Raw genomic sequence first — 14,716 nt, forward strand, 5'->3', positions numbered from 1 at the left:
CCTGTTTCTTTGCCAGTACCATGCTGTTTTTATCACAGTGGCTTTGTAGTATAGTTTCAAATTGGGAATTGTTATAAACGCTGCCATGTGTCTGTTGTCTCGGATGGCTTTTGCTATTCTAGGTCTCTTATGGTTCCAAATGAATTTTTTGATTCTTCTTTCTAGTTATGTGAAATATAGTGTTGGAATTTCAATTGGCATTGCATTGAATCTGTATAGCAGTTTTGGTAGTATGGCCATTTTCACTATGTTGAGTCTTCCTACCCAGGAGCAGGGGATATCTTTCCATTTTTTAATATCCTCCTCGATCTCTTTTTTCAGAGTGCTATAGTTTTCAGTGTAGAGATCTTTTGCTTCTTTTGTTAGATTGATTCCTAATACTTCATTTTTTTTGGATGCTATTGTAAAAGGAATTTTTCCCTTATTTCTCTCTCAGTGAGTCTGTCATTTGTGTATAAGAAGACTATTGATTTTTGGGTGTTCACCTTGCATCCAACTACTCTACTGAATCTGTCAATTAAGTCTAGAAGTCTTTTGGTGGAGTTTTTTGGGTCTTCAATGTAGAGTATCATATCATCAGCAAATAATGACAGTTTAACTTCTTCCTTTCCTATCTTTATTGCTTTAATTTCTTTCTCTTGTCTAATTGCTATGGCTAATGTTTCCAGAACTATATCAAAGAGGAGTGATGATAGTGGGCATCCTTGTCTTGTTCCTGATTTTAACGTGAAGGTTTTCAGTTTTAGGCCATTTAATATGATGTTGGCTGTTGATTTTTTCATAGATAGCCTTTATTAAGTTGAGATATAGACCATCCATTGCAATATTTTGCAGGGTTTTTATCATGAATGGGTGTTGAATTTTGTCAAATGCTTTTTCTGCATCTATTGAGAGGATCATATGGTTTTTGTCCTTGACTTTGTTAATTTAGTGTATTACATTTATTGACTTACGTATGTTGAACCACCCTTGCATCCATGGAATAAATCTGACTTGGTCAGGATGTATGATCTTCTTGATAATCCTCTGTATTCTGTTTGCTAGTATCTTATTAAGGATTTTTGCATCTATATTCATTAAGGAGATTGGCCTGTAGTTCTCTTTTTTAGTTGTGTCTTTCCCTGGTTTGGGAATCAAAGTGATACTTGCTTCCAAGAATGAATTTGGAAGTATAGCTTCCCTTTCAATTTCATTGAAAAATTTGAAGAGTAATGGCAGTAGTACTTCTCTAAATGTCTTGTAAAATTCAGCAGTGAATCCATCGGGGCCTGGGCTTTTCTTTGTTGGTAAATTTTTAATTACATTTTCAATTTCATTGACTGTAATTGGGGTGTTTAAAATGTGTTTATCTTCTTTGTTCAACTTTGGTAATTCATAAGTATCTAAAAATGTGTCCATTTCTTCTGTGTTTTCCATTTTATTGGAGTACAGATTTTCAAAGTAGGTATTAGTGATCCTCTGGATTTCTATTGGATCTGTTGTGACTCAAAACAATCAGCCCCCCCAAATATAAAGACCCAATTCAAAAATGGGCATCCGAAATGAACAGACATTTCTCTGACAAAGAAGTAAAAGCAGCAAGTAAATATATGAAAAAATGCTCCACATCACTGGTCATTCGAGAGATGCCGATGAAAACAACACTGAGATTCCACCTCACCCCACAAAAAATGGCTGCTATCAAGAAATCACACAATAACAAATATTGGCACGGTTGTGGGGAGAAAGGAACGCTTCTCCTTTCTGGGAGTGCAGACTGGTGCAAACACTGTGGAAATCAATATGGAGATACCTCAAAGAGCTTAGACTGGAGGTTCCATTTGACCCAGCCATCCCTCTGCTGGGTATCTTTCCAAAAGAACTAAAAGAATCATATCACAGTGATGTATGCACACCCATGTTTATAGTGGCACAGTTTGTAATAGCTAAAACTTGGAAAGAACCCATTTGCCCATCAGTCCCATCAGTTGGAAACTGGTTAAAGAAGATGTGGTTTTTCTATAAAATGGAATATTACTCAGCCATAAAGAATGAGAAAATAGATTCATTCATAGGAAAATGGATACATATTGAAGATATACTCCTAAGTGAAATAAATAAGGCACAGATGTGTAAATACCAAATAGTTTCTCTGGTGTGAATAAACTGCAATAATACATAAGATCCTAATAAGATCACTGACATTTAGAAATGGGAAGAAAGGGGCTAAAGGTGTAGGGAAGGTGGGATGGGTAGGGGAAGGGTAATAAGGGAAAAGAAAAAAATGTGAGATAATGAAAAGATGGAAATAAAATGGTTGTAGATGGGGAGGGGAAGAGGAGGAGGTGAAGGGAGGGCAGGGACAAGGGGAAAAAATGAGAACAAGACCTGTCATGTAGAGTTACAAGATCCCAACTATGAATGCAACTGTACTGTATCCCTAAAATGTACCAATAAACTCAATTAAAGCTGAAAAAAAAAAAAAAAAAAAGAATGGTCACAGGAGAACACCAGAGGTCACACATGCCCACATTCAGATGGCCCAGTCAAGATGTTTATGTTGCTTTCCAAATGTTTTTGTAATTTAAAAGTATTGCATAATTGGAGGGTGTGCCCTGAGGGAGGGGTCAGAAGTGGAGGTAGGAAAACCAAGGCCCTTTGCAGCCAGGTCCCACTAATGCAGTATTCTATCCTCCAGGCTGGAATGGGTGGAGATCATCGAGCCACGCACCCGAGAGCGCATGTATGCCAACCTGGTCACAGGCGAGTGCGTGTGGGACCCCCCAGCTGGCGTGCGCATCAAGCGCACCAGCGAGGATCAGTGGTGGGAGCTCTTCGACCCCAACACATCACGCTTCTACTACTACAGCGCTGCCTCGCAGCGGACCGTGTGGCACCGCCCGCAGAACTGCGATATCATCCCGCTGGCCAAGCTGCAGACGCTGAAGCAGAATACCGAATCCCCGCGAGCCTCAGCAGACAGCAGCCCCGGACGCGGCAGCCGTGAAGGCAGCACTGGCTCCTCATTGGAGCCTGAGCCCGATGCTGCTACTGAGAGGGTGCAAGAGCTGCCAGCCAGGGTCGGGCGCCAGGTGGCTCTGGGAAGCGCCAGGGAAGAGAGCGGCAGGTGAGGGGTGAGGCCAGGCTGGAGAGCAGGATGGGGAGGGTTGGGCCAGGAAGGACTGGGGTTGGGACTGAAGGCGACCAGGGCAGGGAAGGTCAGGGCTGGGTGGGGGCAGTGTGGGGGTGAGGGTAGGTGGGGACAGGGCTGAATGTAGGAAGTTGCCTTCTACAACCCCTGTCTCCCATAAGTGTTCTGGTACCTTGCAGATGTCCAGAAATAATGAAGGTTTTTCATTCTCTGCCAGATTCTTCTCTTGCTGCTTGCTGGCCTCTGGTGGGTGTGGGGACAGTATGACCCAGCTGGTTCATGCCCACCTCTTCCTCCACTGTTTCTCAGTCCCTGCTCTCTGTTAACAGTGTCATTAGCTAGCTGGGTTCCTAAGGCCAGGAGCTCTTTGGAAGTGGGAGAGAGACTGGGCAAAAGGGATGTCAGCTATTGTTCTTTCCCAGACACACTGTTGGGAGGCCTCTCCAGTGAGGGTTTTATGACTGACGGAGTTGTGCCTTTGGTATTTGTTTTGTTCCACCCACGTGTGAGGAATGAAAAGGTGGCCTCAGATGCTCACAGACAGCATGAGGGACAGTGAAGCTGCCTTCTCTTGGCAGAATCTGTCCTAGGCATCACCTGCAGGGTCGGTAAGGACCATAAGGTTGCAGGTGCTGTCTGTACCTGTACTAGACTGCTACTCTTGGATGAAGGTTATGTTGTTACTCTTCTCTACCTGACGCCCAAAGTTAAAGGGGAAAAGGTTCATTTGGCTTACAGTTTTTAGATGTTTCAATCCATAATCAGCAGGCTCCAAGGCAGGGTGGCAGAGAGCAACAGTTCATGGCAGCAGAACACAGCAAAAGCAACAGAAACTTTAACAGTGTCTTTTTGCTCCTTTTTATCATATTTGTCATATTTAGACTACTGGGATTAGGGAAGTACCAAACCAATCACTCGTAGAGGTTTAGTAATCACACACCCTTAATCCTAGCATCACACACACTGGATTCACTCTGTGTGGCCTTTACAAGGGTTGGAAATAGCCATTCTGTGCAGTGCAATGGGGTCAGGGCAGGCAGCTTAGTCTAGAGTATAGATAGCTGGCCATGTACCCCTGCACAGGTCAGGCACTAGCCAGTATGGCTGCTGGACATGGCATGAAGGGTCTAAGCTGGGTTAGAGGTAATCTTTGGGATTGTCTGCAGACATGGAGCATCAATAGTGGGAGCTGAGAAAACGCCTGCCTTCAGAAGTGGGAAGAGGTTAGGATATGGCAGAGGGGCCCAATCCATAGTGGGTTGAGTCCTGGAGAGGGGTGTGGAGGAGAATATTGGAGCAGATGGTGGGCAAGTGAGATGAAGTTGGACAACTGTCCATAGTATGCAGCAGTGGTCACAGTGGCAGAAGACTTGTTACAGGCCTGGGAATGTTCTATGGTCACACCAGACCACTGAAGTATCCTGAGTCCCCAAGGCACATGAAATGGAAGAGAGGCAGACAGATTTGGAATTGCACAGAGTACAATTTATTGTGTGCTTACAGAGGGAAGCAATGGTGCTGGGCATCAGCAAGACCAGTGGATACTGTGGTTTGGGTCAGAAAGAGGGGCATATGTATTCCTCAGAAGAGAAGTGACTTGGAACCTGAATGTACTTGGTTTATCTCAGGCTATTGGCAGTTATGTCAGGCCCATTCTTGGAGCCAAGGAAGCCAGGACCCAGCTTTAAAGTTCCTCACATTACTCTGGTGGGTTTGTGTATGCACAGTTTGCTGGGAAACTATGCATGAAACTGACCAGGACTACCCAGGGTAAGTTGGTCTTAGCAGTTACACTTCAAGGTGGCTATAGTCAGGTCAAGTTGGATCCATAACTCTGGTGCAGAAAAGCAAGGCAGATATCACGGAGGGATCCCAGAGTAGATCAGAACCTGATCCCTTGCAATGAGTTCCTCCAGCTAGAGTTCAGGGCTGGGGTATAGCTCACTGTAGAAGTTTTGAGTTCAGCCCCCAGTATTGCAAAACCAAAACATGAAATACCTGCAGCTCTGCATACCCACCTAGGGGCATCTGTGGGTTAGTCCACTGATGAGTACAGTGGACTAATGAACCAACTTCTCTGCAGGAGTCTATTGATCCAGTCAGATTGACAATTAAAATTACCTGGCACACAGATATGTAATCAGTTTTCTAATTTTTTTGAGTTATGTCTTTTAAGAATCATATTTCCTGAGCCAAGGATTTAGCTTAGTGGTGCTACCATCTCCCTCGCAAGCGCAAGGTCCCAAGTTCAATCCTCAATACCAAAAAAAAAAAAAAAGAATCATTTATTGGTTGCCACTGGTATACAGACATTGAGTTTTTCATATTGGTTTTGTTATGTTTTTGCTATGTTCTAAAGATCTGTCGTTGTTGGTCTATAATTATCTCTAGTTGCTGGCAAGACTTTGGGGACCAGACTAGATGGACCACAGAAGCCCACCCCCAGTATGTCACAGCACCTAGTTTGGGCCCTGAGACATGCTGACACCTTCATTCATTTGAACATTTTGTTCCCATTTCCCAGTATCTGTTATACATTTCGGTCCTTATTTCTATTTTCATTTTCTCATACCAGACAATATGGTATTTAGACATGTGTGTCTGATTTATTTCATTTGAGTATGGTCTCAAGATGCATCCATTTAGCTAGAAACATCTCAAGTTTATCCTTCTTTATGTCAGAGTAGTACTCTGTTGTATTAAAAAAAAACACATCTTTATCCATTTGTCGGTTGATGGGCATTTGGGCTGTTTCCAAGATTTAGCTATTATAAACTGTGCTGCTATAAACATGGGTGTGCATATATCGCTGTGGTATGATGCTTTTAATTCTTTCAGGAAGATACCAAGAAGGGGAATAGCTGGGTCAAATGAACCTCTAGTTTTAGTTTTTTGAAGAATCTCCACACTGACTTTCACAGTGGTTGCACAAGTATACACTCCCACCAACTGTGGAAAAGGGTTCCTTTTTCCCCCATATCCCCACCAGCATTTGTTATTAGTTAATTTTGTGATAGCAGCCATTCTTTCTGGAGTGAAATAGAATTTCAGCCTTGCTTTAATTTGCATCTCTTGAATGACCAAGGATGTTGAACATTTTTTCATACATGTATTTGCCATTTCTATTTCTTCATTTGGGAAGTGTCTATTCATTTGAGATGCCCAAATCAAAGACTTGGTCTTTAATTTGGAGGGTTCTGGTGTGGGGGGGTTCTTTATATATTTTAGATATTAGTCCTTTGTCAGAGGAACAGCTAGCACAATGTTTTTTCCATACTGTGGGTTGTCTCTTCACTCTGTTGGTGGTTTATTTTTCTGTGCAAAGGCTTTTTAATAAGAGATCCCAGTTGTTGATTCTTTGTGATATTTCCTGTTTAATAAGGGTTTTGTTCATAAAGTCTTTACTTATACCAGTGTCTTCAAGAGTTCTACCTAAATCTTCCCGCAGGTTTAGTGTTTCTGTTTTAATATTTAGATCTTTGGTCCATTTCTATTTTACTTTAGTGCATGCTGAAAGATATGGGTCTAGTTTTAATCTTTGACATGCAGAAAGCCAGTTTTTGCAGCACCATTTATTAAAAAGGCTTTCTTCCAGTGAAGATATTTGGCTCTTTTGTCAAAGATAAGGTTGCTGAGTATGTTTGAAGTTATTTCTACATTTTCTAATCTGTTCCATTGATCCTTGGGTCTGTTTTTTTGTTTTGTTTTGTTTTGTTTTGTTGTTGTTTTACAAGTACCATGCTGTTTTATCACAGTAGCTTTATAGTATAATTTCAAGTCAGAGATTGTGATGCCCCTGTCTTGCCTTTGTTGCCCAGAATTTCTTTTGCTATCTTAGGTCTCTTCTGGTTCCAAATGAATTTTAGGATTGTTTTCTCTAGTTGTGAGATGTTTTTGTTTTTGTTGTTGTTTTTTCCGTTACCAGGGATCAAACTCAGGACCTTCCACTTGAGAGGCAGGCATGGTGCCACTGAGCTAAATCCCCAGCCCTGTTACTGGTATTTTGATCAGTATTGCATTAAATCTATATAACAATTTTGGCAGTATGGCCATTTTCACTGTATTGGTTCTTGCTACCCAAGAACAAGGGATGTCTTTCCTGGAAGTCTGAGAATACCCCATGCCCAGGATGACCCCCTGGCACTAGCAGAGTCTGTGTGGCCTATAGGCTCCTCAGGAAAGAATGTGGACCTCTGTCCTGCAGGCCAGATCCCCTCTACAAAGCAGCAGACATGATTGTGTTAGGCGCCCTGGCCAGCCGGTCCTGGATCTAGAGCTCAAGGCGGAAAGGACACTCTTTCTCAAAAGGAACAGAACAGCTACCTCAAAAACTGTGTTTTCCAAGCTCAGGGACTTTGGTGTGACACAGGTGTGATTTTTTAAAATTTTCATTTTAGAAGTAGTTTTACTGGTTCCTATCCCATTTATGAAGATATAAATGAGCTGGGGGTGGTGATAAGCACCTGTGATCCCAGCTACTTGGGAGACTGAGGCAACAGGATCACTTGGGCCCAGAAATTCAAGCTAGCTAGGCAACACAGTAGACCCTGTCTTAAAAACAAAACATGACAAAATATATAAATGTTCACAGACAAGATTCAAGTAGTAGAAAGACGAAGAATCATAAGACTCCTGCTGGCCAGTGTTCCTCGAGCACTTCTCAAGCACTCCTCCTGCACTGATGCTCCCTCTGAGTGTAATCACCAGTGAAAAACCAGAAGGTGGGCACTTGTCCACATGAGTTTAAAGCACGTGCTCTGATATATTTCCATGTATGTGTGCACCTGCGAGCAGTACCACAGTCAGAGTAGCAATGTTTCTATCACCCAGGTCTCCTTGCCTTCTTTTCCCTCTGCACTGCCCTGTGTTCCCATGGGACCATCCTACCTGCCTGTCACACAGATTAGTTTGTGTTTTTTAGAATGTTAAATGGGATCAAATGCTATATACTCTTTTTGTATACCATCTTTTTCTCCATGTAATTGTTCTGCCATGTTACCACATGTAACTCATGAATTCTTGTCAGGGATGTAGCTTAGCGGTGCTGCACATGCCTAGCAAACACAAGATCCTGAATTTGATACCCGGTACCACACAATCATGAGTTCTTTTTCCACTACTGCTAGAATTCCATTGTGCTCTTTCGATGGGCATTTGGCTGGTTTCCAGGTTTGTCTGTTACAAATAAATTGGTATGGCCAGGCATGGTGGTGCATGCCTATAATCCTAGCACTTTGGAGGCTGAGGCAGGAGCACCACCACAAGTTTGAGGCCAGCCTGAACTACATAATGAGTTCAAGGCCAGCCTGAACTACATAGTGAGACCCTGTCTCAAACAAATAAACTGGTATAAACATTTGTGTATAATTCTTTGTGTGGATACACTTTTATCTCTCTGAGGTGAATGGGAACACTCAGAAGTGTCTGAAACTGTATAGTCAGTGCCTAAATATTCAGATTGTTAGTTCCATGAATTGATACATCATCATAAAACATCCCTCATTCTGAGCTCTGAAGTCTACTTAAATGTAGGGCCTCCTAGGCTTTTTTTTTAAACTGGGGATTGAACTCAGAGCCTTCACACTGAGCAAAATCACCAGCTTTTGTCTTTTGTTTTTTGGATTTTTAAATTTTTGGTGGTGGGAATTGAACTAGGAACCTTGTGCATGCCTATTTTTATTTTGATGGCTAGGTGCAAACTCAAGATCCTCCTCAGTCTCTAGAATAGCTAAGGTTATAAGTGTGCATTATCCCACCTGGCCTGGGTCCTGCTTTTTTGTTTTATTTTATTTTGGTTTTTTTGAGACAGGGTCTCACTATGTAGTTGAGAATGAGCTGGAACTCGCTATGTAGCCCAGGCTGGTCTTGAACTCACAGTGATCCTCCTGCCTCAGCCTCCTAAGTGCTGGGATTACAGGCATGCACCACTACACCCAGCTTGGGTCCTGCTTTTAAATTTAGTCTGACCATCTCTGCCTTTTTATTTAGGGGTACAGACCATTGACAGTTAATGTAAGGCCAGGGATTTAGCTCAGTTCCACCGCCTGCCTTGTAAGCACAGGGTCCCAAGTTCAATCTCTGGTACGAAACAAACAAAACCAGTTAATGTAATTATTTATATGGTTGAATTTAAACATCTCACTACTTAGTTTTTATTTGTACCATGAGTTCTTTGTTCCTTTTACCTCTTCTTCTGAGTTGATTGAATATTTTAAAATTCCACTTTATTGCATTCTGGTAGGTTCTTAGCTATGGCTCTTCACTGTTTTCCTTTAAGGCATTTATCAAATTCTATTAGATTCTTTCTCAATGCTTGTCTTCTAGGGTATCTTTACTTTGCAGGTTAATTGCATCTGACTGAAGATTTCAAAGGCACTCCTCAAGTGCAGTTAAGTGAAGTTTGAAACAAATTTTCTTTATACTTGCATTTACATCAAGGTCAGAAAAATTCTGCTAGCACTGTGTTTTGACCTTGGGAGATGTATCTCTTGCTCTGGAGTGGAATGAGCTCTGGACTCGCCTTCTGATTTCAATAGTGCAAGAAATGGTGAAGGAGCTTGGCATTGCTTATGGTTTGAAATGAATTTTGCAGTGTGTTTTTGCATGTAAGCACTGTTATCCTTGTAATTTTAGGTTGAATTCATTAAGAAACATTATCAAGTCTGCAATAAAAATTAACTTTCAGAGTCATTCAGTATTTAATAGTGATGATGGAAAGGTTTTTCTCATTCAAAAATTTTCATTTGTGGCTCTGAATTCAAAATAATGAAATTTCACCACTCTGCAGTTGTTCAATTGTTGCATGGTAAGTCAGGATGTTCAGCTCCTATTTCTGACAAAAAAAAATTCACAGAACTGACAAGAGACAAGTCCATGAGCTATTTATGTAGCTTACAGTAGATTCAAATATATTCCCCAAAATACCTGACAATGAGTAATAACAACAGATAACCATATTCTTATATCTTCACAAGCTTTGTGAATGATCCTATTCAGCCTTATCTGACTTATATGTGCCCTCAGCATGATCAAGATGACATATCTTAGCAGTGTCCACTTCAGGTTGCTTCCAGTGGCACAGAACTAGTTTTCTCTTGGCTTATTTGAAACATTCTACATAGTCATCCTCATGAACAGCTGGTGGAGGCCAGCCCCTCAGCCACTTGGAGCTTAGCACCAGCACCTGGGTTGGGACTGAGCAGTGTCCATAACATCACATCAGGAGCCAAGGAAAACCACTGAGTTATATGACTGTTCTGTGGTTCTCGCTATCCCTAGCACTCCAGACAACTATCTGTACTAAGCATCTAGCACTCTCGGGCCAGTTTGTTGTCCCTGGTCATACAGTGTAGGCCTCCTCCGTCAGCACAATGTAATCATTCACCATCAATGAACAACTTTAGAACTTACTTTATTCAAAAGATCATGTCCACTTTTGCCAATTGTGCTGTGATGAGATTCATTACAGAGTTTCTGTTTTCATTTAAAATTACTTAAAGTGTTGTATAAGTTGAAAGCACTGTGAAACACATAGGTGGTGATGTCATTGCACATTCTCAGCACATTGCCAGAGTGGCTGAATGATGAACTCAGTGTTTTCCCCATCCAACCCAGTATAATAATCCACATCCCCTGTGCTTAGGTGCATGACATTCAGGGTACTTGCCTTTACTTCACATTTTGAATATTCTCTCATCATTAAAACAGAACATTATGAGCACTGTGAGCTACTGCTGTATCATTGTCATTTGCAGTGATACACACCATCTGGTCTGTCTCCTGCTCCTTGGTTCTGTCTGCTGTGTGGCCCAGTGACACCCCCAGACAATACAGAAGCAAATCAGTATGGCTATATACCAAGAAATAAATCTCTTGTAATTTTCACATCACAAAGTAATGTTTTATTTATTTTTTATTCATTCATTTATTTTGAAGTATTAGGGATTGAATCCAAGGCCTTTACACTGACGTACATTCCCAGCCCTCTTTTATTTTTGGTGGGTTTTTTTTGGTACTGGGGATCGAACTTGGGACCTTGTGCTTGCGAGTCAGGCGGTGGCACCACTGAGCTGAATCCTGGGCCCCTTCTTTTTTTTTTTTTTTGTACCAGGGATTGAACTCAGGACCTTGCACTTGCAAGGCAGGGGGCGGAACCACTGAGCTAAATCCCCGGCCCCACTCTTTTATTTTTGATACAAGGTCTTGCTAAGTTCCCCTTGTTGGGCTGCAACTTGTGATCTGCATTAGCCTCTCAGAGTGCTAGGATTACAAATGTGTACCACCATGCCTGGCTCAAGTCTTTTTTATATACTTCAGTAAAGCTTTATAGTTTTATTTAATTGAGTCAATATAGTCTTCATTAACTTATGCCTATGACTTTTTTTTTTTTAGATAAGGTCTCACTACGTAGCCCAGGCTGGCATTGAACTTGGAGTCCTCCTGCCAAAGTCTCTCCTCAGTGCTGTGATTCTGGTCTCTAAACAAGTTACTGTTAATAATAATTTTTAAAAAGCCACTGATGTCTCAAGTTATATAGTGAAGGCTGCAGTAGTAGTCTCCTGTCATACTGCTAGTCACTTTTTATTTGACTGTTTTAGTTTTTGCTGCAGTGGCTAGCACTTCCAAAACTGGCAGTGAGAGTCAGTATTCTTGTGATGACTACAGTGGGTCTGCTTTCAGCCTTTTGAACCTGAGTATTATGAAGGCCTGTATGAGTTATTATGAAGGTTTTGTATGAGTGTTTTTGATTGGGTTAAGTGAATTTGAAGTGCTTCTGGAGTACTGAGAATTCTTTTTTAACAATAAGTAGATGTCAGTCTAATCACATGCAGCAATTGCACTCTCAGCCACTCCCTTCTCAGATATCTACTGAGGTTTGTTGTGTTTCCAGCCCTGGCCCTTAGACAGTTAATGTCCCCATGAGAATCATTCTGTTTGTCCTCCTCAGGCCAACCTGTTTTGTCTAGCTGGAGCTGTGGTTCTCACCCCATCATTGGCTTTCTGTTCTAGTGGTCTGAAGTCCTGAAATTCAGGACAGAGCTGGTGTCCCTGACTGACCCTTGGCCTCTAGATGGGCCACTGTAGTATGTGCAGGGCAGAAGAAATACCTCCTTGGGCTGGGGATTTAGCTCAATGGTGCTGCTGCCTGCTTTGAAAGCGCAAGGTCACAAGTTCTATCCCCGGTTAAAAAAAAAAACAAGAAAAGAAATATCTCCTTGATTGATGGAGGCAACTTGGCAAGCAGGAGCCTGGAAGGTCAACCCCACCCATTCATGCTGTCTTCTATTGTTTCAGCTCCTCCCCACCAGGAATGCTCCTTGAGAAGGACTGTGAAGTTTACCGTGATTACAGCGTGGATGGCCAGCTCCTTCACTACAGGTAGAACTGCCAGTTTGGTGTGCCTGGTGCTGGTTTCAGGGTGGCTTCTGGGTGGGCCAGTACTGAGGTAGCTGAAGAGGAATCAGCTGGAGGCAGTGGGAACACCAGGAGGAGCCGTGGAGATCACCAATGCCTGCAGCCTGGCAGAGGCCACTGAGAGGTAGAACTTGATCCTGCCCACCTGAGGGCAGCCCTGGGGAAAGTTGAGGCCCAGGTGCCCTCAGCAAGTGGTCTGCCCCAGGCAGCGCTGGCAACAAACATCGTAGCCATCACCAGACCCAACTGAGAGATTGTACTAGTCCTAGGACTGAAGGTGGTCTTTGTTCATTGGGTCCTGGGTCATGTAGTAGAGAACTAGAGGGTCCCAGAAGCCATTCAGGACCCAGTGGGCCCACTACTCACCTGGTCAGACTTCTTCCTGGTGATTGGCTTGTTGTGGGGAATATGGGGCTAGGTGTTATCCCTGTGGAGGCCTATGATTCTCATGGTAGACCACCGAGGGACAGTGTTGGTGCTGGGAGGGGCTGGAAGACCTGAGGAGCTGTGGCCTCAGACAGTTGGATTTTTTCCCCTAAGATTGCATTTGTCGAACACCACGGGTTTAGAAGGGAGTCTGCACCCATCTTGGCCCACGATGTGGCAGTTTCTGTAGCCTCCTGGGTCTTGCTTCCTCTTTAATGACAGGTCTGGCACTGGCATGTGGTCATTGTGCCCTGAATGCATGTATGGTGGAGGATCAACCTTGCTGTGATGAAGCAGAGTTCCACTCCAGTCCCTCAGGCCTGGGGCTCTGTAAGGAGCTTCATACTTTGTAATAGATATGCCCACCTAGCCTTTATTGGCTGAGTACTGCCAAAATCCTGACATGCTTGGGAGCCATTATTCCCCAAAATCAAGGTCCTGGCTCACTTGCAGCACCCCCATTGTCATTGTTATCACCTGTAGAGCCTTCAGAGAAACAGGAATCCTTACAGTTATAGGTCTCAGCTGGGATGAAGAGGATCCTCTGTCTTTCTGTTGTCATGGGAGTGGGTGACTGGTGACAAACCCTGCCCCAGGCCTTTTTGGTGCTCAGCTGCCCTCAGCCTCATGAAGCCACACAATCTGACAAGTCTGGTCTCTACAGAAGCCCTCTTGCCACTTTCTGTGGCTAATCCTCCCACCATATGTTTCATCCTTCTTGGAAGCTCACTGCATTTAAAGTCCCATGCTGACATTGCTTTTTGGAGATCCCACCCTCCCACACACATGCCTGTTTTGATCATCTGCTGACTAGTCTCGCCCAGCACTTGGAGTTTAACCAACAGCCCCTACCATGCTTACGGCAGGATGCTCTGGGCAGATACATGGCCTTTGGGCCTTTGGGCCACTTCAGAGGCAGAGGCAGCCCAGCCCTGGGTGCCATTCCTGCAACCCCAAAAACACTCTGGCTGAAGTTAGTAGTGACCTGATGGGGGCTGCTCCATGCCAGGAAGCTCAGAACCCCTTTCTCCCCCTTCTGCCATTGTTGCTTCTGTCACTGAGACCTTAGAACAGGGGCTCCCAGTAAATCTGGAAGAAGAGGGGTCCACAGGAGGGGTGCCAGCAGTGTGCAGGAACAAGGGGCTTGCCTTGGTGGTATTCTGTGTTTCAGTGGCATGTATTTTGTCAGGGAGGGTGGAGCAGGTGGGCAGGTGTAGTTAGACCTCATCCTCAGACTCCGTGACCCTTTCAGCTGAGGATTAGCAGCCTCTGCAAGGCTCCCAAGTATACCTAGTACACACTTTCAGAGGATAATATGCTCCAAAGCAGGCCTGTGCATGCCCTGTGGACCTATTGGGAGAGTGCTTGACCTCCACATCCATCTTACGGCTCCTGGAGAGAAACCTTGTCTGTTATCCTAGGGGATGTAGGCAGAGGGCCACTGAAAACCCAAGGTGCAGTGATAACCTGATGTGACCTGTAGCAGAGTGGGGTGCCAGCCAGGACTGCAGCCAGGAAGGGATGTATTAGCCTTCCCATTACACATACCCAACATCCATAATTTAAAGGAGAGATTTATTTGGCTCATGGTTTCAGAGGTTTCAGGCCATGGCTGGCTGCTGCAAGGCAGACATCATGGGGGAAAGGCATGGTCAATCAAAGCTTCTCACTTCATGGCAGCTGGGAAGCAGAACTCAGGGAAAAGCACAGGAGGGAAGGGGCCAGGGACCAGGCCTAGTCCCCAGA

The 14,716-nt window shown here is 43.7% G+C and overlaps 1 protein-coding gene across 7 annotated transcripts in view; it reads left to right on the forward strand.

Annotated features, from left to right (window-relative positions):
• The window catches only part of Arhgap39 (Rho GTPase activating protein 39), a 100,738-nt gene that overhangs the window by 64,581 nt on the left and 21,441 nt on the right, over positions 1 to 14,716 (forward strand). For 6 of the 7 annotated variants that reach the window (XM_033760792.1, XM_010630461.3, XM_010630458.2 and 3 more), the window contains 2 exons: positions 2,678 to 3,106; positions 12,425 to 12,508. In XM_033760792.1, the coding sequence (XP_033616683.1) occupies positions 2,678 to 3,106; positions 12,425 to 12,508 (513 nt within the window). The remainder of the gene's footprint in view (positions 1 to 2,677; positions 3,107 to 12,424; positions 12,509 to 14,716) is intronic. The other variant, XM_033760794.1, reaches the window with a different exon arrangement.

The sequence above is a fragment of the Fukomys damarensis genome, unplaced genomic scaffold, assembly GCF_012274545.1.
Source record: "Fukomys damarensis isolate Sample0158 unplaced genomic scaffold, DMR_v1.0_HiC HiC_scaffold_5, whole genome shotgun sequence".
Lineage (NCBI taxonomy): Eukaryota > Metazoa > Chordata > Mammalia > Rodentia > Bathyergidae > Fukomys > Fukomys damarensis.